Source organism: Camelus dromedarius, chromosome 10 (assembly GCF_036321535.1).
Source record: "Camelus dromedarius isolate mCamDro1 chromosome 10, mCamDro1.pat, whole genome shotgun sequence".
NCBI classification, from domain to species: Eukaryota; Metazoa; Chordata; class Mammalia; order Artiodactyla; family Camelidae; genus Camelus; species Camelus dromedarius.
The window spans coordinates 5,373,019-5,395,556 of record NC_087445.1 but is presented as its reverse complement, the minus strand read 5'-3'; the positions used below and the strand labels follow the sequence as shown (position 1 = coordinate 5,395,556).

Genomic DNA, 22,538 nt, shown 5'->3' with positions numbered 1-22,538 from the left:
GGTAATAGGATCCCTCTACCGCCCCTTCCTCCTGCCACTGAGAGGAAGGGTCAGGGACCCACACGGTCAGACTCATTTTGTTTCCTAAATCCATCACTTCCTGCAAAGGGAAAGCACTGGTTATTGCTGTGTGCAGTGATGTCATTGTCAGCTTGTCTGGATCAGGGAAGGAGGGATCTCCTCCTGAACAGAACTCAGAGAAAGTGGCCGATGACTGCATTAGCTGGCTCGCATAGCCGATCATGCCGCTCGGAGGATTTGGGGAAGCGGTGCAAAATGAGGGGCAAAAATCAAAGAGAAGGAGGCAAAGTTAGCGGATTTGGGGTCTTCCATTGTCACTTCAACCCTGATTCTGATTGTGGTCTTCGGTTTCTCTGTCTTAGTTTCTCTCCTTAGTAAATAGCAATAATAGTTAGGTCATAGATTATTTATTTGTTTTAAAAGAATTCGGCAAGGTAGCAGGATGCAAGATTAACATACAGAAATCGGTTGCATTTCTTTACACTAACAATGAAATAGCAGAAAACAAAAGTAAAGAAACAATCCCTTTTAAAATCACATCCAAAAAATTTAAATATTTAGGGATAATTCTGACCAAGGAGGTCTTATGCATGGAGAACCGCAAAACATTGAGACAATTAAAGATGATTTAAAGAAATGGAAAGATAACCCACGCTCTTGGATTGGCAGAATTAGTATTGTTAAAATGGCCATACTACCCAAAGCAACCTACAGATTTAATGTGATCCCTATCAAATTACCCAGACATTTTTCACAGAACTAGAACTAATAATCTTAGAATTTATACGGAATCACAGAAGACCAGAATTGCCAGTCTTTGTGCTAGAGTCACTGTAGCCCCACTGGTCTCCTTACAGTCTAAATGCATCAGGGTTGTTCCTACCTCAGGGCCTTTGCACCTGGAATGCACTTCTTCCTGATGTTTTCATGTCTTGTTCTTTCACTTTATTCAGATCTCTGCTTAGATTTCACCTTTGCTGACCTTCCTGTCTAAAACAGTACTGCCCCTCTAATCTTTCTATTGATTTGTCTCCTTTTCCACACAGTATTTATCACCACCTGGCATTGACAGGCATAGATATCTGTTTCCTTACATCTGGTCTGTGTCTCTTGCTAAAATGAGAGCTTCGTGAGGACATGGAACTGATTCACATCCACATCCCCAGTGCCCAGGACAATGCCCAGCACCCGGCAGGTAGCTTAATAAACTTTTGCTGAATGAGTGAATGATACCAAAACAAACAATTGTCAACTCAGTGATTAAAAAGAACAATCTATAATACACTCTGTGCAGTGAGGGCTTGAGAATCCAAAAAAAATGTTTCTTAATATGATATGCTGAGATGTAAATGGAGAGTCCTTTGAAGATGGGAGTTTGGTTTATAGCTTAACTTCTCCAGTCTTTAGTTACTCCAAGCACGCTGGTCCGGATTTAAGGTTGTGGAGCTACGGTGGTAGGTGAGAGTCAGAGGGTCCAGCCGTGGAGGCTAGGCATCATGGTACCATGCCAAGGATGCTTCAGGACAAGCCTCTCCCGCCTCTGAGTGCCTGCCACGCCTAAACCCCTCCTGTGGGGAGGTTCTGATAGGACCACATGGGGGCCTCTGTCAGTGGGATGGCTTCGTCAGGTGAAGTTGGGACAGTCAATGGGACATACCACAGGGTGAGCAAAGGGAAGGGGACCTCCGCGACGGGACACCCAGCCCTTGCAGTCCCTGACATCTCCCAGCACTTCACTCCCCTCTCCTCCACCGAGGTGCCCCTGCAGCTCATTAATCTTCAGCTTCCATGGCTTTTCTTGGTAACTGATCCCATATGTTCGTTACTCTGTGTACAACATGTGTCTGTTTCCATTCCTTATTTACAGTTTAAATTAGAAACGGGTGTCACTCTCTAAAGCAAATTGGCTACTGTCCGTTTTTCTCCTTTTCCCCTCTGGTCCCCCTCCCGGCTCCAGGGGCTTTGTGCCAACAGCCCTGAGTAGGGCTGACAGGAAGCTGCCTTTTGGGCTTTGGCCTCTGATTCTTCCATATTTATTTCATCCTCTGTTGTCTACCCACCAAGACCATGCCCGCAGGCAGCCGGATGCAGCAGTTTTATTCCACAAATAGATGCTGAGCATCCACACAGTGACCACTGCTTCCTCCATGAAGACTGTGGTCCAAGGCAGAGGGAGGCAGCAAACACGAGCGTGCATGAATAGGCACATCACTGCTACTGACTGGTGCTGTGAGGGGAAAGTAAGGCATGCGACCTGACAGTCTAACTGGCTCTTAGTTCCTAATAATATGGCTCTTAAGTTGAGTCCTGATGGATGAGTAGAAGTTATCCAGGTAACAATTGAAGAGCTGCACGTGTGAGAGACAGCCAGGGAGAAAGCGTTCAGAACACTGAAGACCAGAATGGATGGGTTCCTGCAAGGGACACAGGGGAAGCGTGAGAGGAGAGTGGAGAAGGCGGGGCTGAGATCAGCCGGGATGCTCTCGGCCATTTTAGTGACTTCAATTTTGTCTTAAAGGCAGTGGGAAGTCATTGCAGAGTTTAGAGCAGAAAAACAAATGATTTGAAACAATGAATATTTTAAGACTGTTGCTCTGGCTATTGTATGGACAGTGGTTTGGAAAAATGGGAAGGAGAGACCAGTGAGGAGGCTGTCACAGTGGCCGAGTGAGGGAAATGATCCAACCGCGAGATCAAAATGGGGGTGGAAAGAAGTGGAACAGAGTTGAGACATCTTTTGAAGGATGTCCTCGGGAGGACTTCTGAGCGTCCCAGCAGCCCTTGACTGCATGCTTCGGGACTTCTCGTAAGGGAGAAAGCGACCCTTCCGTGGTTAAGTCTCCATCACGTGCAGCCGGTTCCCTGGCTGAGTGCCCTCTGCGTCATCCCGGCACTGGCTTGGCTTGCAGTCCGTGCAGCTCGATGAGATCAAACGTGGAAAGTTCTCGGTTGTGCCGGCAACACGTGGTAGCGGGACGTGGACCGTGAGCTACAAAGCTGAACACAACGCAGCCCTCCCAGCCTCTCTGGGGCATGGGGGCCAACTCCCTCATCTCAGGAAATCAGGGAATCAGTGGGGAATCGGGACCTTGATCTTCTTTGAAAACTTTCCCTCCTGCGCTTTCCCGATAGTCTCCTTTGCTGTGACCCTGTAGAGGCAGCGGCAGATGTGCAGGTGTCCTATTATCAGCTTCTTAGCGGAAGCGGGCTGCCAGCATCAGCAGGCTAAGCTCTGCACCCGCATCGTGAGCCACAGCAGCCGTGCACATTTCCACTCAGGCATCCGTTCCCACCTCGCATCACGGTTATAGGGCGAGCTCCCAAGGGCAGGCACCTGCTCTCAGTCAACGTTGTCTCCCCACCGCGCACAGCACTAAATGCCCATGGATTGAGTTGTACTAAAATAAAGCCACGTGGATCCGGTGCCACCACGTAAGCCACGTTTTGTCTCCGCTACCTCACTTGAGCCTCACAGATAACAACACAGTAAGCATTACTGTCTCAATTTGCTAAGTGAAAAACCCATGGCTTAGAGGGAGGTGGTGACTTGGCCAAAGTCACATGGAGAGTCTTGTGAGCACCAGAATAGACCCCCGGGCTTCTGAGGCAGGACGCCGTGTTGGGCAACTCCAGGAGGGAGCACTGCCATGGACTGCAGTGGGGACGGAGCCCCCCAGGCCTGGGCAGGGTCCCGGGCAGGCTTGCCGCTGTTATCCAAGGCTATTGCCTGAGTATTTCTTCTCGCTTAGTTCTGGCCGTTGGGCTGTCTGCCCCGTCTTCTAGAACTCAGCCTGTTGGGGGAGGGTGTAGGCTTGGTTTAGGCTTGTAAGGTTTTATTCCTACTTATATGCAAAGGAAGGACACTGAGACATGAAGTCATTTACATCAACTGAGTAAATGGCTGAGCCAGAGCGGGAAACCTGGCCCGTTGACTCCAAAACCCTTTCGCTCTGCCACCAGCGCCTCTCAGCCAGGAGTCTGGGTAGACTTTGGACACAAGTTGGCGTGTCCAGACCAGAGACTCACGAAGTCACAAGAAAACATGGTCCAGGTTTTGAAGGCCTCCATTTTAGTAAGTGATTTGAGGGGAAAAATCATTCCTTTTCATAATGCACTGTGGAATCGAATGTAACAATTCTATTAGATGTTAAATATGAAAAACAAGACTTGAAAGAAATTCCACAGCTGCCATCAGCACCTTGGCTAGACTGGTAGACGTGGCCCCAGTTCCTCCCCACACCCTGGTCTCCTGGTCTTTTACTTCTTTCTGCAGTTGTGGGTGCTTTGGTGAAATAGTTTGAGAGGCACCCAGCGACAGCACACTGGTTTTCCTTCACACTGAGCTGCTGGGGTTAGCAACTCTTCACTGTTCGCTCTGCACAGGAGAGCTGCTGGTCAGAATTGGAGTTCCAGTCTCACCATTGCAAAACAACTGCTCTCGTAATATGTGCACTTTCTATGGGTGTATTTTATCTGTAGGTGTATTGGAAGAGGTATGAGAAAAATGAGTTTGTAGGTAATGCCTTTAACACACAGTATGGCACACAGCATAGGGGCTCAGTAATTGAGGTACTTGAGGTACATGATTTCTTAGCTCTCACAAGCATCATAAGAAATCACAATGTCCTTTGTAACCAAGTCACAATCTCTACGCATCCCATATATCACAGACAGAGCAGAAAAGGACAGGTGGGCGTTTAGAGCTCCCTGGAGAGAGCGATTCCCCATCAATGTTATACTCATGCGGACACACAGCAGTGTTTGTATCAGAATGAACTGGAAAGGAAGACAACCTTGTTCACTTTTAACTGGCTCTGGTGCATGAAGTCCTCAGCTCAGGTTAACAGTGGAGTGTCCATCGTGGCAGGGTCCTCAGTGTTAACTGACAAGCTGGGGTTAATGGCGGGGCTGCTCTGAGGAGTCCATCCAGAAACTCGATCTGTCACTTATTGGACCTGTTGCATCCAGAGCAGCAGGAACCACAGTAATCACAGCTGGTACAGAGGAGCTTTTTTTTTTTTTTTTTTTTCCTACTCTGTTAGCAAATCACTGATTTCTTCCTTTACTAAAAGCTCGCCAGAATACCAGCCTTTCTGAGTTATTTCCATAGAAACAATTTCACATTCAAGTGTCGGTACTAAACCAACAGAATGCTGCCACCTCAGCAGAGACAGTGACACGAATACATACCGCACCTGCTTTCCTGGCTGTCTTTGCTCGTCACATGTCAGTCCTTGTGGGCTTTTCACTCTGAAGGGAGGCAGTGCTTTTGGTCTCAAACACTGAAGAGTCAGATGATCTCTTGGGTTAAAACCCACAAAGCTCAGGAGGCCGTCAAGAGCTCAGTAATATTGAACCTTGAGATAATGGCAGCTCGATGAAACGTGTAGAGTTGAAATGTGCAGCCCGGCCCTGCAGACGCACGGTCACCACAGGCCAGGGAGCATGCTGCCTTCCTTCTTTCCAAATGCTTCGCCCTCCCGGGACCCACTCAGAAAACTCCCCGTCAAAAGGCATGAGGGTCGGAGGCGGGAGGAGGGGGGAGGCGGTCAGAGGAGCAGGGAGGGGCGTTGTCACTGTCTAATTTCACTTTGCTGATAAAATGAAGAATCTTTGTTTCAGCATCCCAATGTGGTTCTTAAACATGGGTGTGATTGAAGTTTTCAGCTTCACTGAGGGAAGACCTCTTTGCTCCTGATGAGAGCAAATGTAAAATGCAGTGAGACTGTAATCACTTCTAAGACTGGAGCATTTGGCTCTTTAAATTGTGTACAGTGCACAAGCAGGGGACAGCCAGACCCATGGGGGATGTCACTTGAGGTGACACAGAGTCCAGGAAGCTCCACATGTCCCTAGGGGGTTCCAGGGTCTGCTCGCTCTCCCTTAGCTGCCCCGGGGAAGTTGGGGTGGAGTTGGGGGACAGGCTGAGGACTGAGGCTGCCCTAAGGTTTGCCCTGAAAATGCACTCAGTCGAGGGACGGCTGTGGAACAGTGGCAGGCTTAAGCCATCTGATAAGCTCCAGGTGATAATAGGGAAACCATCGAGAGTTACCTGAGTGGGGAAGAGAGCAGTGGCGTTGAGCCTTCACTTGGCGACATGAAAATGCAGGCAGACGACCACAGATTTGCATCTGGACCAGAATTGCCCAGCTCCTAGTGTTCGGAGCTGTTCTTGCTCCTTAGAGTGCACTGGAATCAGAAGGGGCAGTCCTGACAGGAGAGTGTTATGGACTGAATGTGTCCTCCCCAAATTCAGATTTTGAAGCCCTTACCCCCAGTGTGGCTACATTTAAAACTAAGGTCTCTGAGGAAGTAATTAAGGTTAAATGAGGTTACACGGTGGGGCCCCAATCCAATAGGGTTAGTGTCCTTGTAAGAAGAGACATCAGAAGCTCATGCTCTCTCTGCACACATGTGAGCTGTACACGGTAATCTGCAAGCCAGGAAGAGAGCTCTCAGCAGAAACTGAACCGACTGGAGACTTAACCTTGGACTTCTAGCCTCTAGAACCTTGAGAAAATAAATGTCTGTTGTTTTAGCCACCCGTCTATGGGATTTTGTCAGGGCAGCCCAAGCCAACTAACGCAGAGACACTTTGCTATCCCTGCGTCTGACTCCACGTCGGACTCGAGGCAGCGTGCGTCTGGAGAGATGGGCCCTGCTGTGGACTCTGCCGCTGCTAAGCGGTGTGGTCGGCAGGCCACTTTGCCTCTGGGCCTGGAGATTCTTCATCTCTTAAATTAGATAAAAGAACATGCCTGACCTACCCCAGGGGCTCACTGGAGATGCAGATACTTAGCATAGCAACACCTTAGCTAATCTGTTTTGCATGTTTATTACATACCAGGGGTTATCCTGAGGGTTTTCTTACATGCTGTAAAAATCACCTTTTCTAAGGTACGGTTCTGAGTTTTGGCAAACACAGTCATTTAACTGCCACCACAATCCAGATGTAGAATATTGCCATCGCCCCCCAAAACTCCCTCACGCCTCTGTAAGACAAGCCCCTCCCCCACAATTCCCAGACCCTGACAGCCGTAGGTTTTCTAGACCTGGAGTTTTGCCTTCTTAAGAATGTCATATAAATGGCCTCACATGCTGGCATCCCAGAATTTTTCTAATATCAACTCATTGAATCTTCACAATCATATTCTGAGGTAGGTACAATTATTATAGAATGAATGGATGTGAAATGCTGTGAAAAAGCAAAAAAAAGTATGCAAACATGAGGTATTATGACCATCAATATGACTACTACTATTATTATTATTGTCATTATTCATATTATTATTTATGGTAGAATAGAGACCAAATCAATTCTCAATAGAAAAAGCATTCACAAAAATATTGCTAGCAATGAGGTCTAGCACCCTGTCTCTTGACTAATTCAGAAGCACTTAGCTTGAAGTTTCCAAGTCCCAACCCTTATGTCTATGACCAGATCATAGTAAAAGATAATGGAAGATTTATCCAGACTGCAAATAACAGCAATTTTAGGTGGAGCGATAATCATTTCCTGCTGTAAGAGAGAGGGTGACCAGGCTGTCACCGACGCTCCTCCTGGCTGCATCCATTCATGACTGCGTTCATGGAGCTGCATTCATTCAGGACTTCTAGGCAAGGCAGGAAGGGCTGGATCACTTCCCATGAAGCATCCCCTGGTTTGGTAGCCACACGTCACGGAAGCACCCCATCACTCTTCATAATAGGAGAGTTCTGATCTTCCTGGATGTGGTCAGAAAGCGCCCACAGTCTGACCACAATGGTTCCAGGTTCTCCAAGGAAAGTATTTTGCATAAATTGTTTCTCTCTCCTTTTTTTTTTAACTTCATATAACAGATGTAAAACATAATAAATAAGTAAATAAGGTCCAGCTATTCTTAAAGTTTACAGCTATCATGAATTTTTAAGGAACAGATCAGGAGAAACTGCTGAAACCAAGCAAGCTGGTGTAGGATGTGACAAGGAGGTCTAGGAGCTTCTTCAATACTTAATGCGGCCGAAAGCCTCTGACAGCTAATCATCTCTTAATGGGGTTTTCTCTTTGGCCTGTGTGTTTCTAAGGGAGTAAAATGTTTGGCTTCCGAACAAGTTATCACTCACTCACTGAGTAAATACCACAAGCTGGAAGTGGCCTCCCAGGCATCACTGGTCTTTGCTACTTGGGTTTCGAAGGTCTCAGATTAGCATTACTCATCTTTAAATCACCAGCGTTTTCAAAGCCAGCTAGGCATTCGCTTTGGACCCACAGAAAGCCTCCAGCCCGCCCCCATGCCTCCCATACACATGGAGGGGAGACTAGGCATCGCTGTGGATGGAGGACGAGCTGTGAGGAGCATAAGCATGACCTTTGGGGGAAGATAAAATAATCGGCCAAGACGAAAGGCAACGTTGGTATTTGAAATGGGACTGGACAAGTGAGCTTTGAGAGGAGCCTCAAAGAAAGGGAATGGGAATCGGGAATGGACTGGGAGGGTCCACACAGAGAGGAACGGATGCCGTAAGAGAAGAGAAGACAAGGAGGGAGCCAGGAGGATGGTCGATGCCTCTTATGTGAAGTCCAACAGGAGGAGGTGAGCTAAGCTTGTTACCGCCCCTCTTGTCAACCGATGCACCTAGAAATTGGGTTGTGCGTTCCTCATAAACTTGTAACAGGGACAAAGCTGCTTTGTATATTTGTACAAGGTGAGTGGTAGTGGGATGGAGAGCTGTCTTCAGCACTGCTGGTCACCAGTGCACGTCTCCAGTTGCTCACCAAGTTCCTCGACTTTCCCAAATCCTAGTTTTCCATTGTACAAAAGTAAATCATATTGTTTGTTAAGCCATGGGAAATTTCCACAATTTACAGCCTAGTGACCAAAGTGTATGTACCCAAAGAGTATTTCTTGGGTAAAAAAATAAATACTGTAGTTGAACTGACTATATATGCCCAATGTGATTTAAAAATAATAAAATCAATGATTTATGACACAAGACAGTTTCACCAAGGGCCTTTTAGTATTCCTTCCAGGGTTAATTATTACCTTAACACCTTTCAAACAGGTAGGTTTAAAGGACGTTCAGGCATTTTAACAGAGCACAGTTGCTATTTTTGTTTTGAACCAGATCATCCTATACACATCGCCATCAAAATTATGAAGTGCATTGGAAATAAACATTAAGAGCTAAAAAAAAAAAAAACCCACAGTTCTATTTTGATATGTTTTTAAAACAGAATTCATTATTTTCCCCAACTTGATTTATTTCAGGTGCTATGGAATTTCATTTTGGCTGTTGGCCTCAGACACTGTTCTCATTAGCTTTGCTGATTTAAGCAGGTTGCAATGATTAGCAGCCCTGATGGCCATCCCATCCTTTTCTTTTTCATGGTTTAACTTCCTTCTTTAGTCCCAGTCCTTTTTCTCTAGCCTCAGAGGATATGAGATGCTAGTCACCATCTGTAGTGCAATACTCCCTCATTTTATGCATTGTGACATCTCCCTAAACTTCGTTCCCAGATCGAATAGCCCCAGGTCTGCACCATAAACACCCCCATCTACTGTACAGATGATAAACCGAGGACTGAATGGGATCTCGCACACAACTTCGAGAACCTTTATACTTTGTGTGAACCCCAGTAATTTTGGTTGCATTTTATTAAGAAGTTTTGACTTTTATTGAATGGTTTATTTGAGTATCAATTTGGTGAGCCAGTTCCCACCTATTTAATCTAAGTTTTGTTGTATGAAGAGTAGAGAGAAGTTATTGGAGGATGGATGGGAAGGTAGAGAACAGGGATCTCTTGCAAGGAACACATTGAGAATTCCTCCCCAAATATCAGCACTCAGAAGGAACTCGAAGACGTGGTCTGCTTGCCAACCAGCACCCTGATGCCCTGCTAGACGTAACTGATGAGCACCCATCCTTCTTGAGCCGTGTGCTCCATCAGCAAAGCCAGAGCGTGCCTGCAGTGTTACCAGAGCTGCACTAAAGGGTGCTGGGCTTCCCGGGGCTTAGAATCATCACTGAGCTGTAGCAGGGAGGGTGAGTTCCTGGAAGTGGTGGAACTTGAGCTTGCCTTTAGGAGACCTCCCAGAAGGTCTAAAAAGGGGAGATCAAACTTTCCAAGAGGCATGAGTGGGTTTGGCCTGGGTGAGGAGACACAGCGAAGTTTGCTGGCTGAATACAGTGGAGATTGCAGAAGCCAGAAACCCAGAGTGACCCATCTGAGCGAGTACAAGATATCCAGTGGGGTAAGCTACTTAAATTTTCTGAATTTGGGGGGCATTACTTGTAACATGAAGGCAAGCCAGTGTCTACCCAAGAGGGTAATTATTGGGTAATCATTGAGTAGAAATTCTTTGTAAAGGTAAACTGCTATGTGTTGGCAGAGGACTATGGTGGCAAAGTGGTGGCAAGTGGGTAATTAGAGAACTAGACCCCCAGTCTCGGGGTGAGGAAAATAAAAGTCGCCAGTCCAAGTCAGCTCCCCAGCGAAGTGGATTTCCCACGTGGCATCGGTTCATTTCCGGTGAGGTGAGTGAAGGCATGTGCCCAACCCAAGCTGATCACTGGAGAGTCTCTCCTGGCACCATGGCATAGCTGGCAGTCAAAGCAGCAGTCCTGACTCCTGGTGTCATATTTGGGGTCACATTCCATCTCACAAATATTTAAGCAACAGTGTGAGGGCAACTTGCCAAGTCACACAATACAAAACAAATATCTCTTTGTGATTGTTGCCTCAGAGTATGTGGTTTTGTGAGGTTCCCAAACCATCCAGTGACTGTGTCTGGAATGTGACAATAATTTGTAACAATGGTGGCATGCTCTCTCTCTCTCTTTTTCAGATTTTTATTTTTTGGTCAACTTTTGTGACATGCTCCTAAATCCTGAGAAAGGGCTGCAAAAGAAATGTTCAGAAATGTTCTAAATGGGTTCAGAAAACTTGTGAACCCTGCCTGAACTTTTATTAGAGTCTCCCACCACTCAGCCGTTTGACATCAGAACAAGGAAAGCATTATTTGTAACAGCATGTGTGAAATCCCGGAGGGGATTCTTGAAAGAATTGAGTGAAAAATCTGTCCCAAAGAGACTGCAGGCGGAAAGTAAATGATCAGCTGGGAAAACATGTAAATCAAAATATGAATCTTTTTTTTTTCTCTCCTTTGAAGGACACAAGAGCTTTCTCTTGGGTCATCAGCAATACAGGACAGAGGACCCGGAAGAGTAGGTGTTGTAATCAGAGGGGACCCCAGAGCACTTGTCACTGTGGAGGGGGGAGTGTGGAAGAGGCGTGGCGCTGGCTCTTCCATGGCTCCAGAATGACTGCCTCCTATCGAGAAAATAAGATAATAATGGCTGCAGAGAAAGAAGCAACACCTAGAAAGCGTTCAAGGCATTAACACATATAAAGAGCTTTCACAGATATTGTCTGCTTAAATATTTAGCTGGTGATGACCCTGGGAGGTATATATTGCTGCCCAGATTACATAGCTGGGAAAACTAGGGCCCTAGTCAAGATGACCGAACTGGGAAATAGCGCGATGGAGTATGCCCTGGAACCCAGAGGTTTTGTTTTGTTTTGTTTTGTTTAATTCTTTTTTTTTTTTGAAGTGTAGTCGATTTACAATATTAGTTTCAGGTGAACAGCAAAGCGATTCAGTTATACAGACATACATATATTTTCAGATTTTTTTCCATTACAGCTCATTAGAAGAATTTGAACACAGTTCCCTGTCAGTCCTTGCTGTTTATCTATTTTATAATATAGTAATAACATTCATTATATTCGTTTCAGGTATACAACAAAATGATTTGATATTCATATATATTGCAAAATGATCAGCACGATAAGTCTAGTTAACATCTGTCACCTCACATAGTTACAGTTTTTTCATTGTGATGAAAACTTCCAGGGTCTCCTTTCAAATATGCAATACAGTATTATTAATTATAGTCACCATGCTGTACATTACATCCCCGAGGCTTATTTATTTTGCAACTGGGAATTTGTACCTTTTTCCCCCCTGCTAATGTCATGAGTTGAATGTTGTCCACTGCACCGCAGCTGAGAAGGCATAAAAAAGATGGAGAACCCGGGGTCTCCAAGGGTTAACATGTCCCGAAGTGGGTTTTTCATGTCTGGTTCTAGGAGCGTATGTAAGTGGTTCCTGATCGCTGTCCCTCTCCCCCACAAACACACATTAAAATTAGTTTAACTCACTAAGTTAAAGGCAAATCTGTTCTTGCTGCCAAACTCCAGAGACACTTCAAGGGAATTGTGTGCATTATAAATCTCCAGGAAATGAAGAGGGTTACAGATTATGGCGTATTTGACACATTTGACCTAGGAGCATGCATGGAGAGCTAGCTCGTAATACTTTGAGGGCCCCATATCCAAAAGAACAATTTAATGTCCCGCCCAGTCTTCTTTCTACTCCCACAGACCAACTATATGTTGATCATATATCTGGGTATATGATCTAATCTCAATAGTTTTCCAGTTCTAATTTCAGTATTTCAATTTCACTTATTTCACTATTCCCATAAAAGAAGTAACGATGTCTTTTTCACTAGAAACCTGAGCAGAGACCTCTCACTCCACATAACTCTGCAGCATGTAGCTCCCTGCACTGCCAGTAAAGCCTCTCCTTGGTGCTGGATGCAGGCTGCCAGCACTGGGGGACCATTCCACCTGGGTGCCCTGAGTGTTTGTAAGTATCTGAAAATGTAGGGAACTCCCTGTGTGTTAGCAGATTTCCTTTCCCGAAGTCCGGGGTACGTGGCGTTACTGGGTTGTGAGCCCGGAAGGCATCCATCCTACCAGAAACACGCCAATAAGCCTGTGCCAGAGTGACCGCCAGCATCCCTTCTGGTCAGTGCCTGTGTCACCCAGGTTGTGTTTTGAGTATCAGCCGTGATGGTGAGTGTTGCCACCACCTTCAGGCATGTCTGAGCAGTTCCATGAGGGAAGTCTGTGCTCCTTGAACAGTGACTACCTGTCCCCGCGGAGGGAGGGGTGAGTGAGGAAATTGAAAGCTGATGGAAGGCAACGAGCCTGCACTTAGCGCAGGAGCTTTTGGTCCATTCCAAGCTGAGCAGTAAAGATATGGAGGCATCTTAACCCTGAGCCAACAAGTTATGTCTCTTGTCAGAGTTGGATTCTCATACAGAGAAGAATGGGAGGAAAGCACCCTTTCACTGACGTGCTTTCTTTGATGCTAAGAGCATCATTTGAAATCACCAAGCAAATTAGACGTCTCTGACACTCGCTGCTCCTTGGGCTCCAGAGCTGAGCAGCATTTTTCAGGCACTGTTAGTGCACTTCCTTCCCTCAGTGAGTCAGAAATGGATATTGAGATTTACAGTTGGGCGGAAACTCTATGTGGCGTTAGTCTCAGAACTCAGGGGCCGAGAGCTGTCGGTGAAGTAGGATTCCTGCTGTCGGTAAGCTCACCTTCTGCCCCGGTGTCAGCACGACCTTTGGGCTGGTAAGTGCTGGGGTTCACCACTGTGGACAGTGGGACCTGCCACCCATCGGGCTACTGGGCAGAGATCCAACCTTGGTTTTAAAATCAGAGACTCTACAGGCTACAAAACTGAATATATACGGAATTTTAAATTTTCCTCCAGGAAGTAGGAAATCATAAATAAGTCCCTTTGGTCACAGTTTTCTCTGCCTGTGTTAATGCTGTTGCCAGCTAATGCCACAGCCTTGGTGTTTTTACTAAGATGGGCTTTTTGAAAACCATTCTTATTTCTTTACTTCTGTTTACTAAGCTCAGTTGAAGTGCCCTGTAGTAGAGGGAAGTCTGAGCTCAGAGTCAAAGGCCAAACTTCTTTGTGTCCATAGCAACCTGAACCTCAGTGGCCTCATATGTAAAATGGGTTTGTGGCGAGGATGTTCAAGGCAGTGCTATGAGCTCTCTAAACACGTTCAGGTGGAAGGAAGCCCTGTCCTTGCTAAGGAAGCAGAGTCACTCGGCGGGGTTGTTTAGATGCAAAACCCTCTACTTGTGTGTGATCCTGGTCAGAGTTATCTCGTTACTTAGAAGGTCAAGTCACCCTCCTACCAGAAAGTCTGTGTGTCTGTGTGAACATCTACCCAGTCATCATCTCTGCTCCTGTCTAGTTTTGAGAACAAGAGAATTGCAAATAATGGGAGAAAAATCCATTGACCACTCTTTGCCCTCTGTCTCTGTGGCTTGAGGTTATAAAGAAAATTTCATTTCCCTTATTATTTATAAACAATTAAAATTAATAAACACAAAGAAAAGGAAGGGAAAAATATCCCCCACATCTCCCTTCCACACCTTTTTTTCCCTTTTTTTTTCTTTTTCTTTTCTGTTTTTTTTTTTCCTGGGGGTAGGGTGGTAATTAGGTTTTATCGATTGATTTACTTTTTAAAGGAGGCACTGGGGATTGAACCCAGGACCTCGTGCATGCTAAACATGCGCTCTACCACTTTGAGCTATAAATACCCTCCCCCCACACACCTTTTCCCTTTTCCCCTGGCGGGGAGGTGGGAACTTGGTTTCTGGGTAAGTGATGCCTCCTCCTTCACCCTTTTCCACCAGGTGGGCGGCCACACGATGCTGCCCATCCGCTGGATGCCTCCGGAGAGCATCATGTACCGGAAGTTCACCACCGAGAGCGACGTCTGGAGCCTGGGGGTCGTGCTGTGGGAGATCTTCACGTACGGCAAACAGCCCTGGTACCAGCTGTCCAACAACGAGGTGCGTGCTGGGTGGCGCCAGGACCCAGAGAGGGCTGACGCCGAGAGGCACCCCTCGGCTGGAAGTCGAGCCCCAGGCGCACGTGGCTCTGTGGAGAGCAGCACCTCCCAGGTGGCCTGCCCTGTACCTAAATGTCATGGCCTCAGTAGGGTCACCGTCCAAATGTAGGAGTTCTAGAAAAAGTGCAGCGTTTGCTGATATGCCTGTGATTCCCTGGCGGTGGGACCGAGGAGTCGTTCTGTGCTGCTCATCTGGTAAATTAATAGCAGATGTGGGCGTTCCCACACCCCTGGAGTCCAGCTAGGTTTTTGGTATGATTCCAGTAAAGTTTCAAGCTTCTTTTCCTTTTTTGCACATTTCACTAGAACATTTACTTCTAGTGAGAAACTCAAGCATTTTGTTTCCCTTTTCTGAGCCTTTTGCAAATATGTCTATATTTGAGGCGTAACTTCTTGATCAGGCCCCTCACTTCTTCAGGCCCACGTCTGTCTGTTATCCAATTCCGTAACCCAGTATGACTGCTTATTTCTGTAGCGTGGGGTTCCCTGGCCAGTCAGCGTCCTGACACAAAAGTGACCCAGGTTCCATCTCAGGCCAGTAAAACGAAAATACTCTGGAATTTCAGGGTATGGTTTGAGAGCGTTGTAGAGACAAAAATTATTTCTTCACCAATTTGGTGAAATCGGTGTGGCTTGAAAACTGGATAGAAACCCATCAAATTAACCATATGATCTACCAACCTCAAACAATTGTTCGCTTTCTTGTGAAAAAAAAAGGAAACACCGAGTGGGTCCCTTGAAAATGCCCCCCCCCCCCGATGTGTGCCGTGCCTGCCTTGTGCTCCCTCTGGCCTGACCCTGTCCTCGCTCCCGCCTGTCCAGGTGATAGAATGCATCACTCAGGGCCGAGTCTTGCAGCGACCCCGAACGTGCCCCCAGGAGGTCTACGAGCTGATGCTGGGGTGCTGGCAGCGGGAGCCCCACATGAGGAGGAACATCAAAGGCATTCACACCCTCCTGCAGAACTTGGCCAAGGCGTCCCCGGTCTACCTGGACATCCTCGGCTAGGCCCTCCCCCAGACCCGTCCTTCCCAGAGCACCTCCTCAGATGGGCCCAGAGGATGACTGTCTTCTAACTGCCGCTGGATGCCACCAGTCTGCTGTTGTTCACTGCAAAGACCCCGAGAAGCTTTCCGAGGAAGCAACGTGTCCTTCTCCATCCGTAGACACAGTATGGACTTCTTTTGGCATTCTCTCTTTCTCTCTTTCCGTCTCCCTTGGTTTATTCCCTAATGTTTTTTTTTTTCTCTTGATTTATTTTTCGTCTCCCCTGCTTTACAGTCCTTCCCCTTTCTTTTTTTAATCAATCTGGCTTCTGCATTACTATTAACTCTGCATAGACAAAGGCCTTAAGAAACCTAATTTGTTATATCAGCAGACACGCCAGTTGCCCACCACAACTAACAATGCCTTGTTGTATTCCTGCCTTTGATGTGGATGAAAAAAAGGGAAAACAAATATCTGACTTAAAACTTTGTCACTTCCGCTGTACAGACATCGAGCGTTTCTATGGATTCACTTCTATTTATTTATGATTATTACTGTTCTTATTGTTTTTGGATGGCTTAAGCCTGTGTATGACAAAGGAAAACTTGTGTTCAATCTGGGAAGCCTTTATCTATGGGAGATTAAAACCGGAGAGAAAGAAGATTGATTATAAACCGCAGAACCGAGAGGAACAAAGACACCCATTGGGATCAGCGGGCGTCAGTCCCAACTTAAGAAAAACCCAGCGACTGTCAGCTGGGAGGAATGTATTCAGCACCTTCCCCTGAGGACCTTTCTGAGGAGTAAAAAGACTCTGTGCCATGGACTCTTCTTTTCCCATCACCAGAAACACGAGAGTGTAGCACAGAGAACGATGGCTTCTGGGAGGCGAGACGGCACGTCGCGCACTCAGACCATCTTGCCTTTGGAAGCCATGGGGATTGCACTGGTTTGTTTTTCCAAGTGTTGTCCACCGAGCCTTTGTCAAGGTCAGCTGAGATTAGGTGGATTCTTGTCCAGAGATCATTTCAGGGTCCGATGGGAAGCCGAGGACTTGGAAAAGATGAGACAAGCTACAAATTCAGAGGCAAGTTTCTCTTACATTGAACTTGTCAGAGAGCACTTCCCTCCGACCCCCGCCCTCCACTCCACCCGTCCTTTGAACTGTGCAAGCAAAACTGTGCATGGTCTTTGTCGATTAATACCTTGTGTGCAGACACTACCGCCCCAGACGTCCTGCCCCTGGTGTGTAGAGCAGAGCCCTAAAAGGCGTAACTTAAGTAACGAGGGGAAGCTAATGGAATTCATTAGCTGAGTCTAAGTGTCTCTGGGTCGTATGGCGGTGATGGGTTTTAACGAATATGGACCCTGACACCTGGCTATAGCCTCAGTCACGACGCACCCACTGTGGGAAGGGCAACACTGATCCCCGAGGGAAAGGAACCCTCACCCACCCTGGGGGTGTCACACGCATTGATGCTCAGCGTACACGGGCCAAGACCTTGCTCTGGGCTCTGGTTGGGAGAGTGGTTTCATTCCAAGTGTACTCCACTGTTGATATGCTGTTTTGTTCTCTTCACTCCATTAAAAAAAAAAAAAAAGTAAAAATTTAAAAAATTGGGCACAGCATGCCAGTGGGAGGCTATGCCCAGACCAAGCTTTGGAGGTGGGCTTCTGGGCGTAGTCACGGGTTTTGCGAAAAGAGGTTGTAAATTTAACTAGAAATTTACAGTTATCTGGGTAATCAGTTATACCAAGGAAGAAACATTTTTCTGTTCCTCAAGAAAACTTGCTACCCTCTGTGAGGGGACTTTTGCTAACTTGACATCTTTATAACACGAGCCAGATGGAAAGGGAGTGATTTTAATTCAACTTATGTCACTTTATTTCATATTTGTTTCTGAAGGTGCAATTGCTCTGTTTCGGTTTTGCTTACGCCCTTAATTACTGGAGCACCTATATTTTCCATTATAGGCGTTGAAAGCCAGTTCTCAAAAAATCAAAAGTGTCCATTCACAGAGAACAAAAGGAAATCTGGTAGGATCTGCCGTCAAGAGGAGGGGGCCGGACAAGACGAACCCTACAGTCCTTTCAAGTTCTGCGCTGGCCTATGGGACATGGGAGTTGAATCGTTTGTTCTTTTTGTTGGTGGAAAAAAAAAAAACCCTCCAGAATACACATAATAATATAACGAAAGCCATATCTCCATGATATATACCTGCGTGTATATATCCTATTAAGGACCCATGGTACTGTTAAAACACTGTGGCATCCTGTGAAGCAGTGAGAAGAGGCAGATTTGTACAAAACTTTTCTAGATTCCATCAGCGAGGACTGAAAACCTACACGGGTTTGTCGTTCTGCATGAGCTGCTCTGGGGAAGGAAGCTGCAAGTTACTGGTTTTATTTTCACAGGCAGCAAAGGAGGTAATACTCTAAGGGATCAAATTCAAGAAAGGGCTGTGCAGTTTTCAAGCCAGGATTTGTTTAAGGCAGATGAGAGCAAGGGGAGCTTTCCACTCCCCTCCCAGTGTTGTGGTTTCCTCTGAAGGAAAAAAAGCAAAAAAAAAAAAAAAAAAAAAAAAAAAAAATTCTTTTTCTCTTTACCTTCTGACAAGTCCCTCAAGGTCTTGAAATGAAAGGTTCTATGCAAGTGCAAAGTTTTATAGTTATTTATATTGCTGATTATTATTAATTTTTTTCCTCTGTTGTCTCAAGAGGATGTACTGATTTCAGAGACGTCTCGCATTGAAGGAATCCCAGATTGCTTTTAAAGTAGCCGAATGAACCAAAAACTAGCTTCAAGTATCCATCCCTGTTCCTCCACAATCCCCTCTTCTTGTGCTCTTGTGATTTTTTTTTTTTTAAGAGAAGGGGCATCTTCATTCTGCAATGTACATCACATTCATTAAACACAACAGGAGTGGTGACAAACCTAATTCTCTAGCCCAGACTCAGCCTGACGGTTGTTTCCATTTATAAATTGTCGAAGAGTTTTCCAAACACTTTTCACATACGCTGGCAAACGAATCCCATTTTTCAGAGGTGAGGAAATTGAGACTTGGAGAAGTTAAATGGCATGCTAGACCCCTCCAGGCCCCACTGGGACTTAATCAAGGTGCTCTGACTCTGAAGCTCACGATTCGATCTGCTGAAGACCCTAGTCCAGAAGGGAAAGCACGCAAACAAATTCATGAGAAACAGAATGCAGTCCGTGAGATGACAGACAGCTGAGAGACGGTGATGTGCACTCCTGCTCATAGCTTCAGCTGAATCCCTGTACACTGAGCCAAGGTCATGATCAGGCTTATTTAGGAAACATTGTGAGCTGTGCCAGAAAAGATCATATCAGAATTCATATCATGTGTTCACATCAACGCTACGTGTGAGAGCTTCGCGTATTTGTATGTGTGTTATAAATACTTGATTTATACACAGACAAACGTGTGGTGTGCTTGTGAGCTTATGTATAAGTCTATAGGCGCACAGTAATAGGGATGGTTCTAAGTAGGGTGCAGAATGGATCATTTGCTTAAGAGCTGCTAAATAACCAAACCTTTTTAATGTCATGTTGCTGTTAGTGCTTCCATTTTCCACGTGGGTAGGACTACATCACACTTTTCAACTCTCTGCGGTACTGCATGGGTGGAAGACATATCTTAAATAATGTGCTTCCCAAAACAACCAAATCAAAGCCATCCCACTACCTTGAGTCCTTTCGCTGGCTCCTTGCAAAGGCAAATGCAGCCTGAAATAGATCTCCTTATGTAAAGGTCCAGAAAAAGGAAAATCAATTAAAAAAAAAATCCCTTTGCACATTGGCATTATGCTCACCTTGTCCTCCCTTTGCCCTTGTGTTCGGAGTCCAGGTTCCCGAAGGGAACTGGAGGGTCGTGAGCCCAGTCTTGAAGGCCCAGGGTGAGAATCCGAGACCCCACCGCAAGGCGAGCGACTCTTAGGAATTCCCGCATCCTAGCGGAATGCAAGAGATGATGCTGTGAAATGCTGTCTTTTGCAAAGAGCCATGACAACAGAGTCCCCTGGTTGGGAATAGACGTTTTTGTTTTTTTTTTCACTTTTCCTTTTGTAAATTGGGCCTTCTATAATGCCAGTAACATTCAATTGTATATCTAATTAAATCAGTGACTACAGACACACACGCCCTCCATTCTCTTGCTCTCTCCTTTTCTCCCCACGTGAGGATTTTTGTTTCCAATGCTGAGCTCCAGTTTGGCCCTATATCCCTGTTGCAGAAAAACCTCACCAGGAGGATGGCCAGTGACCCAGCTTCTCAGGTGGTTAAATGCAGTTCAAGCAGTTTTTTCACAATCCGTAATGATGGCATGCGGAGGCTTCGAGGCTGAGGGAGCAGACGGTTTTCTAAAGAATTCGGGGTTTGAGGGGTGGGAAGTCAGACGCCACAGCACACGAAGGGGTATTTCCTTGTCGTCGGGGCCGGAATGAGCCACTGCTGCTACAAGTCAAAGGTTCTCGAATATCCTTCGTGTTTGTATTTTATTCTTCTTTTTTCTCTTACCTTTATTTATTTATGTATTTATTTATTCATATATATATATATTTGCTCCATTCATCACAAACACAAAGCAAAGCAAAAAAATACATATATATGTATATCTGTTGCAGGCAAAACACTGTGAATTTCACAACAGCAACCAAGCAACTCTTTTGCCATCTCAACATACGTCTCAGGAGACGAAATGGGAAAACATAGGATGTCATCTTTTTCAGTCTATGCATTCTAGGCCAGGTCTGGGTTCGCTTTCTTTCTTTGTTCTGTGCATCAATGACAGTGATCCTGAGTGAAGGTTGGCTGAATGTCCAACACACGGAAGCAAGCGTGATAAAAGCTGCTAATTGCTACAGGTTGGAACTGGGGAAAACAATCTGGAGAAAATGAAATGTCAAGGCCTCCATCTTGCAGCTTGTATATCTTACTATTGCTTTAAAAATGTATAAAACAGCTGGAAATGTTTTCAATACAAGGTCTTTAAATTAAATGTGGATTTTTAACTATAGAATCCCTTGACAAATGGTAAATTATGGTGAAATATTGCTCCCTGCATTCAATGATCATTACCTATCACTTACAAATCTGCCTAGAGATGTGGGCACTCTCTGCATTTGCTTCTGTACGTGGAGAGATGTTTGTATATATCCAGGCCGTATACACACACACACGCACACGTCAATATCTCTCTGAAGTTACATCGCCCCTTAAATTGTGACCTGGTATTTGAAACTCTTTTTATTTGCTTTATTTTCCTTTTAATGTGACGTCTCTGTGCTGACACTTACTGGTTCTTGTTTTGCAATCTGTTTTGAGGTCCATTGCTTTATTAAGACCCACTGCATCTTGGCTGATTTCAAAGTGACACCAGAATATCAGTGTTAAAAAAAAAAAAGTTTCGTTTGTAAATCATGTGACCAGCTTCTCTCAACCTGACACGGAAAGTCTCTTGTACTACAGTGTATTTAATAAAAATGATGTCTTACAATAAATACCATCCTCCAAAAGACACACGGAAAGTGACATGATGATTACTAGAATTTTCACAAGGTGTGGTGTGTGCATTTTAGGTGTGGTCCCTGCAGGTGCCTGCGGTGTTCATAAGTTGAAGGCAACGAGAATGCAGGTTTCCTGGTCAATCCGTCCTAACCTGACACTTTCGACTTATGTCTTGGATAACCAGAACATGCTTGTCCAATAGAGCTTTCTGCAGTGATCCAAATGTTCTCTCTCTGCACTGTCCAATATGGCCAGCTGGCACTTGATATGTGGCCATGTGGCCATGTGACAGCAGAGCTGACTTTTGAATTTGATTTAATTTCCATTAGTTTACATTTAAACAGCCACGTGTGGCTCACAACCACCGTGTCCCAAAGCACAGAGTGAGCAGATAGAATGACCACGATTTCTAACAGATCAGACCTAAGAAAGTTACTGGGAGAAACGCTGTGTATCGTGGCCTAGGGTTGGGGCAGCTTTGAGAATCTTAATGACCCAGGAGCAGAAGTAGCCAAATAGAAAATGCCACATCCTCTCGGCCTCTCTGTTAACTAGTGTTTCCTAAATCAAAAGGCGAAGAAGGGCAAAGTCAGGGTGGTTTGGCAGGGAGGAATCCGGTTGCCTGTCTCTTTCTGGCCATCAGAGCAGCCCACCCACACTTGCATTTCTCAGGGTCTCACAGCCATAATTCCTGCTGTCTGACCGCTTGCCCCATGTTCTCTGAGAGGCATAGGGGACATCTGGGCATTCCTGGTGGAGGCTTCAGGAACAAGAGTTTGGCAGTGGACTGTCCCCAAATCAAACGCCTCTCACTGGCGCAAGTATATTTTCCTTGAGTTAAAAAAAATACGAGCAGGTTAAAACTCAGCAGGTACTTGAGGAATTCAAAGCTGTGTAATGGGGGGGAACAACTTGTCCAAAAACCCAGATAGGATCACGTGTTGCTATGAGATCCAAGTGTACATCCCACTCAGAGAAACAGGATGAAGGAATGGAAGTGTACCCCGATGCCTTGGCCAGCCAGAGCCCATGTGGACTATTAAAGATCCACACTTTACCAGACTACGTTTTTATTTTCCTATTGTTTGTACAGTTATAACTGATAATCAGTTTCCATTCTAAAGCTGAAGTCAAGTTTTGCCTGCTGCTCTGCAGAACTCCATCTCATTTTCTCCCTCAAATACACCCCTTTAGTTCACCCTTCAGGGCACCTAACTTCTTGGCTGGGAA

The 22,538-nt window shown here is 45.7% G+C and overlaps 1 protein-coding gene across 5 annotated transcripts in view; it reads left to right on the top strand.

Annotated features, from left to right (window-relative positions):
• NTRK2 (neurotrophic receptor tyrosine kinase 2) overlaps positions 1-21,553 on the top strand; it is a 327,821-nt gene extending 306,268 nt beyond the window's left edge. For 4 of the 5 annotated variants that reach the window (XM_064490118.1, XM_064490117.1, XM_031447268.2 and 1 more), the window contains 2 exons: positions 14,577-14,735; positions 15,617-21,551. In XM_064490118.1, the coding sequence (XP_064346188.1) occupies positions 14,577-14,735; positions 15,617-15,802 (345 nt within the window). In that variant the 3' untranslated portion in view covers positions 15,803-21,551. Of the gene's footprint in view, positions 1-14,576; positions 14,736-15,616 lie in introns of all 5 variants that reach the window. The other variant, XM_064490120.1, reaches the window with a different exon arrangement.
• Positions 21,554-22,538: the final 985 nt, after the last annotated feature.